Source organism: Enhydra lutris, unplaced genomic scaffold, assembly GCF_002288905.1.
Source record: "Enhydra lutris kenyoni isolate GAN:26980312 unplaced genomic scaffold, ASM228890v2 scaffoldscaffold4, whole genome shotgun sequence".
Taxonomy (NCBI): Eukaryota; Metazoa; Chordata; class Mammalia; order Carnivora; family Mustelidae; genus Enhydra; species Enhydra lutris.
In genome coordinates, this window is record NW_019154088.1 from 805,580 (window position 1) to 814,722 (window position 9,143).

A 9,143-nucleotide genomic window follows, 5' to 3' on the forward strand; every position below is an offset into this window, starting at 1 on the left:
AATGAGTTTAAAATGTATAGAGATGTCATTTGTAGGACAATAAAAACATAAAGAAGGGAGAGAAAAGAGGTACATTGAAGCCAAGTTTTTTTATACTATTTTTTATGAGATTAGTGATTTTTATTTTATTTTTTTAATTTAATTTTATTTTTTCAGTGATCCAAGATTGTTTATGCATCACACCCAGTACTCCATACAATACGTGCCCTCCACACTTGATTAAGATGAAACCACTAAGAAAATAACTCTAAAAATATACCAAAAGAAATAAGAGATGAATTAAAATGGTATAAGAAATATATATTTTGCACAAAAGAAGGTAATAATGGAGGAAGAGAATTTCAAAAATAAAGGAGAGGAAATAATCTTTCCTACTCATTTTATGAGGCCAGTATTACTTTGAGACTTAAACCAGTCAAAGATGTCACAAGTAAATAAAACTACAGATCAATGTTCTTTATGAACATAGACAAAAAAAATCTCAAAAAACACTAGCAAAACGAATCCAGTAATGCATAAAAATACACGACCATGTGAATCTATCACAGGAATGCAAGGTTAATTTCACTTTGAAAATCATTTAGTGTTATTTACCATATGAACAGAATAAAGACAAAAATATATGATCATTTCAATAGATATCAAAAAAGCATTTTACAAATTCCAACATTCTTTCATGATAAAAATCTTTAAAAAAGAGAAAGGAAGCAGACAGACAGACCTAGGAATAAGAGAGAACTTCTTCAATCTGATAAAAGGCATCTATAAAATACCCACTTCTAATTTTACATCTAGTGGTGAAATAGTCACGGCTTACCTATCATGAGGAATAAGACAAGGATGAATATTCTTTCTACTTATATTTAATATTGTATTGAAAGTTCTACTCCTCAGTAAGAAAAAGAAATAAAAAGCATCCTGATTCCATTTACAATAGCATCAAAAAGAATAAAAATCTAACAATTTAATTAAGAAAAAAAAAAAAAAAAAGCAAGACGAGTACTGATAACTACAAAGCATTGTTGCAAGAAGTTGCTATAAATCTAAATAAATAGTGATCCCATGTTATTGATGGAAGATTTAATACTATTAAGGTGGCAATACTCCCTGAGTTATTGTCAACAGAAATTAATGACTTGACCTCCATGTTTTTTCGTGTCCTGAGGGCTCACTTCTTTTTGTTACTGAAAGATATTCCAGTGTATAGGTGTATCAGAGTTTGATGTCCATTAACCTACTGAAGGACTTCTTCATTGCTTCCAGGTTTTGGTAATTATGAATAAAGCTACTCTAAACATTTGTGTGCAGGTTTTCTTTGTGGGCATAAGTTTTTGAGTCAGTTTGGTGAATGCCTGGGGGTGCAGTTGCTTCATGGTTTGGTATGATTAAGTGTAGTTTGAAGGAACCTGCCAGATTGTCTTCCAGGGTAATTATATCATTTTGCATTCCCAGTGAATGGCTAGTGAATGGCAGTTCTTGTTACTCTGAAACTTTGTCAGCAGTTGTTATTGTCAGTTTTTGGATTTTGGCCATTCCTGTTAATGGCTTATAATGGCGTCTCATTATGTTGATTTGTAATTCCTTAATGATGGGTGATGTGGAGTATCTTTTCATTTACTTATTTTCCACCTACACTTCCCTTTGTTGTAATGCTTTTATCTGGATTTGGTAATAGGATAATGGTGAGCCCATCGAATGAGGAAATATACCCTTTGTTTCTGTTTTCTGGAATACATGTGGAGAGTTGGTATCATTTATTTGATATGAGTAAAATCATCTGACCTTGTTGATTGTGTTTTTAAAAGGTTATTAATTTACTTTATATAGTTATAGATAGTAGATACACACTTAAGGATACTAGAGGTATAGGTATAGATATATTCAGATTATCTATTTCTCCTTGTATGAATTATAGTTTGTGTCTTTTGCGGAATTTGTTCAATTCATCTAAATTATTAAATTTGTGGACATAAACTTACAGAATTTCTTCACTGTTCTTTTAATGTCCATCTATATCTTCTCTCTGTTTTTTTTTTTTTTTTAACTTGGTTAGCCTGGCTAGAAGTTTAATAATTCTAATTCTTTTTATATTTTTTTATTTTTATATTTTTGAAGAACTAACTTTTGTTTCATTGATTTTATTTTTTTCTGTTTGAAATTTCATTGATTTCTGCTCTGAATTTTATTATTTTTTTTCTGCTTGTTTTAGCCTATTTATTTACGTATGTCACTTATTTCTTTTTAATTTCTTAACTTTTTTTTTGTTATGTTCAGTTAGCCAGCATGTATGATGTAGCATTCAGTGATTCATTAGTTGCGTGTAATACCCAGGGCTCATGGGGTGCCTGGGTGGCTCAGTGGGTTAAAGCCTCTGCCTTCCACTCAGGTCATGATCACAGGGTCCTGTGATCAAGCCTGGCATGGGCTCTCTGCTCAGCAGGGAGCCTGCTTCCCCCTCTCTCCCTGCCTGCCTCTCTGCCTACTTGTGATCTCTCTGTCAAATAAATAAATAAAATCTTAAAAAAAAATATCTAGTGCTCATCATAATGCCCTCCTTAATACCCAAAACCCTGTTACCCCCTCCTCCCTACCCTCTGAAACCCCCAGTTTGTTTCCCAGTGTCCTTAGTCTCTCATGGTTTGTCTCCTTCTCTGATTTCTCCTCCTTCAGATTTCCTTCCCTTCCTCTATGGTCCTCTGTGGTATTATGTTCCACATGGGAGTGAAACCATATGATAACTGTTTTTCTCTGCTTGATTTACCTCACTTAGCATAAATCCTCTCCAGTGAAATTGTTCTTTCTCCCAAGGTAGAATATTATACAATGAATTTTATATATTCTTTTCTAATAGATTTATTTAATGCTATAAACCTTCTTTTTTATTTAATTATTTTTATTAACATATAATGTATTATTTGCCCCGGGGGTACATGTCTGTGTACCATCAGGCTTACACACTTCTCAGCACTCACCATAGCACATACCCTTCCCAATGTCCATAACCCAACCACCCTCTCCCTACCCCCCACCCCCCAGCAAACCTCAGTTTGTTTTGTGAGATTAAGAGTCTCTTATGGTTTGTCTCCTCCAGATCTCATCTTGTTTCATTTTTTCCTTCCCTACCCCCCACAATCCCATGCCCTGGGTCTCAAATTCCTCATATCTGAGAGATCATATGATAATTGTCTTTCTCTGATTGACTTATTTCACTCAGCATGATACCGTCTAGTTCTATCCACATCATTGTGCTATAAACCTTCTAAATACTGATTTTGCTGCATCTCTCAAATTTTGATGAGGCATATTTTTATTTTCAGTTTAAAATGAACTGAAATAAATACTGACTTTATTTTCAGTTTTTTTAATCTCCTGAGATTGCTTTGTTGCTACATGTGTAGAATAGAAGTGTGTTAAGTTCAACATCTCTGGGGATTTTCCAGTTGTCTTTCTGTTTCTGATTTCTACTTGAATTTCAGTGTGGTTTGATAACACAATTTGCATTATTTCTATTCTTTGAAACTGTTGAAGTTTTTATGGCCCAGAATACAGTCTATTTTGGTGAATAAAGTTGTATGCATATTTGGGAAGAATGTGTATTCTGTTGTTGGATGGAATATTTTATAAATCCTTATATTTATGGTTTAATGTTCAACAAGAGTGCTGAGACAAGTTACTGAGGGGGAGGGGAGGATAGTCTCAACAAATGGGGCTAGGACAATGGGGTATCCACACGCTAAAGAATGAAGTTGGGCCCCTATCTCCCACCATATACAAAAATTATTTCAAGATGGTTCATAGGCTTAAGTGTAAGAGATAAAGTTGTAAAACCCTCTGAAGAAAACAGGCATAAGTATTTGTGATGTTGGTTTAGGCAGTGGCTTCTTAGATACCAAACCAAAAGAAAAGAGACACACACAAATAAATTGGACTTTATCAAAATTAAAAAACGTCTATGCTGCAAATGGTACTGTCAAGAAAAGTAAGAAGCAACCCATAGAATAGAAGAAAAATTTTGCAAATCATTTATCTGATAAAACACTTGTATCTAGAGTATTTAAAAAACTCTTAAAACTCAACAAGAATAAAAAATAACTAAGCCAATTAAAAACAGGGCAAAGGATTTTAATTGACATTTCTTCAAAGAAGATTCATGAATGGTCAATAGTTACATGAAAAGATGCCTAATAGTGATTAGGAAAATGCAAATCAAAACCATAGTGAGATACTACTTCATAATGTCTAGGTTGGAAAAAAAAGTAAAAAAGAGAGGGAGTGGAGGAAGAGAGGGAATTAAGTGTGGCTGGGATGTGGAAAATTTGAAACTCTTAATAATTGCTGGTAGCATTATAAAATAGTACAACTTTGGAAAACAGTCCAGAAATTCTTTAAAAAAGTTATCACATGATCTAGCAGTTTTACTGAGGTATTATTATGGACTGAATTGTGTCCTTCCAAAATTTATATTTGAAGCCCTGATCTCCAATGCAACTACATTTGTATCTTGGGTCTTTAAGGAGGTAATTAAAGTTGAATGATGTCATAAGGGTAGGATCTTAATCTGATAAGACTACAGTACTTATAAGAAAAGGAAGAAACACAGCAATACTACCCCTGCCTATGTGCATGTACAAAGGAAAGGCCATTTGAAGATACAGTGAGAAGGTAGTTGTCTACAAGCCAAGAAAAGAGGAATTACCAGATACCAAGTCTGCTGGCACCTTGATCTTAGACTTGCAGTCTCTAGAACTATGATAAAATAAATTTCTATTGTTTAAGCCACCCAACCTGTGGTATTTTGTCATGGCAGCCCATGTGGACTAGTATATATCCCGGAGAAATGAATATATATGTTCACACAAATATGTGCACATGGGTGGTCATAACATATTCATATTAGCAAAAAAGTGGGAACAGCTTAAATGTCCATCAGTTGATGAACGTGTAAACAAAATGTGGTATATCCATACAGTAGAATATTATTTTACAATAAAAAGAATAAAGTACTCACACATGCTATACGTGGTTGAGTTTGTGGATGAACATTATGCAAGTAAAGGAAACCAGCCACAGAAGGCCACACAGTGCATGATCCCACTTTTTTGAAATGTCCAGAATAGGCAAAATCTATAGGAACAGAAAGTAGATTAGTGGTTTTCAGGGGCTGAAGGGAGAGGGGAGTAGGGAATGCCTGCTAATGGATATGGGGGTTCTTTTTGAGGTTATGAAAATATTGTAAAATTTGTTAGTGGTAATAATTGCACAATTATGTGAATAAACTAAAAACACCGAATTGTGCACTTGAAAGAAATATTGCTAATTTGGGTTATTCCAAAGTCTAGTACAGTGCCAGAACAGTATTTCATATTCCCTATTCTTTTTCATATACGTATCTCCCAAATGTAAATGTGCAAAAATATTCAAAAAAAGTTTCAAAAACAAAAATGTTTTTAGCAAAGTAGTGATTATTATACTGTGTTATAACATGTCTTATTCCTTTCTAATATTCAAGTTGGTTGATTTGTACCAAGGGGGTTTTGAAAAGAAAAGGAATGTGGATGGATGTGGTCTCATTCTGTGTTATTGTAGAATTTAGAAGACCCTAATTTTTTTTTTTTTTTTTGAGAGGGAAGAGGGCTGTAGGGCAGAGGGAGAGAGAGAATCTTTAAGCAGGCTCCATGCCATGTGTGGAGACTAGGTGGGCTTGATCTCACAACCTTGAGATCATGACCTGAGCTAAAATCAAGAGTTGGGTGCTTAAATGACCGAACCACCCAGGCACCCCATAGAAGTCCCTAAATTTGAATGCAGTGATTCCCGGCCCTCTCTCTGTATTACAGTTTCCTAGGGAGATTTTCAGAATACCTGTGTCTATACTCCACCCCAAATCTGAGTCAAACAGTTGCGAACTACTGTTTGAGTGGAGGTAGCTATCTTTAGAACTACATGTGGTTGTGATTACTGTGAGCCAACAGAGAATCAGCTGTAAATCACTGGTTTTCCAACTTTAGTGTAATAACTCATGAGGATAAAATGCAGATTCTACTTCAATAGGCCTGAGATTGGTCCTGAGATTCTACCTTCTAAGAAGATCCCCAGTGATGCCCAGCTAATGATCCCCAAACCACATTTTCAGTTGTAAGAGTTGTATAATATATTTTCAAATGTGCAGGAGTGACAGCATAGTTAGTAAGAAGAAAATAAAATAAAGCAGTTGCATTATTGAATAAAGGGCTTGATGAAGAGAAGGAAGCAGGTAATTTCTTAAGAGATTAACTTTCATCTTGGTGAGGCTCTTCCATTGATTTGATAATCATTTAATGATTGGTCTGACTACTTTAGATTAACTTCACATACTTCTAGAAGTTTTCTCATTTCATCTGTAGGATATGTAAAATATAGATTGTTATGGAGTTCTCATAATTTCTTTAGATATTATTCTGGCTGTTGATAGGATGACAAGGATGACAGAATCTAGTGAGGAAATATGAACAAATTTATTTTCTTTATTGAAATTGACATTATTAAAATTTTTGTGCTAGGTGTGATGTTGGGTTCTGGAGTTATAGAAATAAGTAAAACCTAGGCCCTGCTCTTAAAAAATTGACAGTCTATTAAGAATAGGGAGGCATGTAGGACTGATTTATGAATAGCTAACTAAAACACAGGAAGAAAATCATGTTCAATAGAAGTACACACAATGTGCTATGGAAAAGACAGTTAATTTCACCTGGGGAAAGGCTTCATTGATGACTGGATATTTAGAATTTTGAAACACCTTCTTCAAAATGTTCACATCTGTTTGCCAGTTTCTTAACTGCTTACTGACAGGAATCTCACAGTCTGAACTCATCTGGGAATAAGACATTAACATTACAGACCAGTTTTATGAAACTCCTAGAACTTTCTTCAAGGCATCCTTCATTTCTTTATTCCGGAGGCTATAAATCATAGGGTTGAAAAAGGGGGTCAAAACTGAGTAGAACAGAGTAGTGAACTTCTGCATTCCCTCTGCTTGTCCTGACCCTGGGCTCACATACGTCATCATGACAGAACCATAGAAGAGAAATACAACAGCCAGATGAGAGGAGCAGGTAGAAAAGGCCTTCTTCTGGCCAGCAACTGAGGACACCTGCACTACAGCCCTCAGCACTAGGGTATAGGAACCTATAATGTAGAAAAAGGTAGCGAAGATGAGGAGGGAACTCATGGTGCCACATATGAGAACTGTCCCTGGGATTGGGACACAGGCTGAAGCCAAGGCCAGCAGAGGACCCAGGTCACACAGAAAATCATCAATTACATTTGGGCCACAAAATGGTAGCTGGGTAACAAGTATCACTGGGATCAGAAACCAGAGAAAACCATAGACCCAGCAAAAAATGACCAGGCTGCAGCAAAACTTAATAGTCATGACTGTGGGGTAGTGCAGGGGGTGGCAGATTGCCAGGAACCGGTCATAGGCCATGATGGACAGAAATAAACATTCGGTTGTGCCCAGTGAGAAGAAGAAGTACAACTGGAGGAGGCACCGAGCAAAGGAGATGGTTTTGGTCTGGGAGAGGAAGTTGGCCAGCATGTTGGGCACATCAGAGTTGACATAGCAGATTTCCAGAAAGGAGAAGTTGGCCAGCAGAATGTACATCGGGGTGTGCAGCCGGCGGTTCCAGCGCACTGCACACACGATGGCCATGTTGCCAAGGAGGGTCAGAATATAAGTCACAAAGAATATGGAAAAGAGGAGAAACTGTATTTCCCAGCGGCAAGGGAAGCCCAAGAGGATGAATTCGCTCACAGTGTGAGAAATATTTCTGGCCTCTGAAGTCATTTCCTTCTGTCCTGTGAGGATTACAGCAGAAGTTACATGTACAGAGGGAATTATGCCTCCTGACTCCTCCCCAGGAGACAGCGCATTTTCTTGATAGGAGAGGGAGCCTGGACCAAGGGTTTCTTTTTTTTTTTTTTTTTTGGGTGCTCCGAAAATACATTTGTTGAGTATACTCTTCTATAATTGACTCTTCACTTTTAAACTGCATACAGACCACCATCAATCTATATACTAAATATTGGTAAATATTTTGAAAAAAGTTTTCTTTACGTTAAAATAGAAATTCAGGTACTTCCTTTCTGCATCTCTCATTGGGGTGTCCAGTGTGCCCAGCTTTGGAGAACATTCTCTGTTGTCTAGCCTGTACAAAGAGGTGGCTGGCTGAAGGTAAACTGAGATATAAACATTGACGCTGGCAATTCAACTACAAAACAAATTAGAATTGCCAGCTTTACTGGACAAAACAGTATACTATCAGGGTGCCTGGGTGGCTCAGTGGGTTAAAGCCTCTGCCTTCGGCTCAGGTCATGATCCCAGGGTCCTGGGATCGAGTCCCTCATCGGCTCTCTGTTCAGTGGGGAGCCTGCTTCCTCCTCTCTCTCTGCCTGATTTCTGCCTACTTGTGATCTCTGTCAAATAAATAAATAAAATCTTAAAGACAAAACAAAACAAAACAGTGCTATAGCATAAGTGACAGAAATGAGAGAACATGAGGCTTTGAAGTCAGCTATGAAAATAACAACAGAGTGACTTTAAGCATGTTCCAATTTAGTTACATTAAGTGACCATTTATAGGCCATTAGTGTCTATTCTCTGTGTGTAGGATGCTGTCACATGGGCTCCAGGGTTTGATATTATTAGAACCATATGAGGGAGCCTTTGAAATGTGTGGGCTCCACCTGGGTTTGGGACTCACTGGTATGGCAGAGCACACATTTGGAGACATTACAGTTCTTGGCTTTGTACTGCCTAAGGAGTATTTTCTCAGGAAATAGCTTAAGTTCTGAGACTACGTTTCTTTCTCTTTAAAAATATGAATAATCATACTTCCACATCCAGGATGACCTGAAAATTGAATAAAATTATATATGCAAAACAGTTTAAAAATTATAAAATGCTACCTAAATATAAACTATTCTAAGCTGTTCAGGGCTTATTCTGCTATATGTTACACTCCTTTGTAAATCTTATAAATTAGGCTTATTTTAAAGTGCTAAAGAATGTTTTTCCTTGTGGAATTCTAGCCAGTGACAGGCTCAGGGCATGTCTTACGTGTGTTGTGTTCCTGTGTGAGTACATGTGTATGTGTATGAATAAG

At 36.4% G+C, this 9,143-nt stretch overlaps 1 protein-coding gene across 1 annotated transcript; it reads right to left on the reverse strand.

The window, feature by feature from the left end:
- Positions 1-6,883: 6,883 nt before the first annotated feature.
- On the reverse strand, positions 6,884-7,825 carry LOC111162442 (olfactory receptor 11H6-like). Its single transcript, XM_022526871.1, has one exon. It carries the CDS (start codon positions 7,823-7,825, stop codon positions 6,884-6,886), a length of 942 nt encoding a protein of 313 aa, XP_022382579.1.
- Positions 7,826-9,143: the final 1,318 nt, after the last annotated feature.

Excerpts from the sequence above, each read along its gene's own strand:
- LOC111162442 (XM_022526871.1), bottom strand. The coding sequence starts at position 7,825 with ATGACTTCAGAGGCCAGAAATATTTCTCACACTGTGAGCGAATTCATC.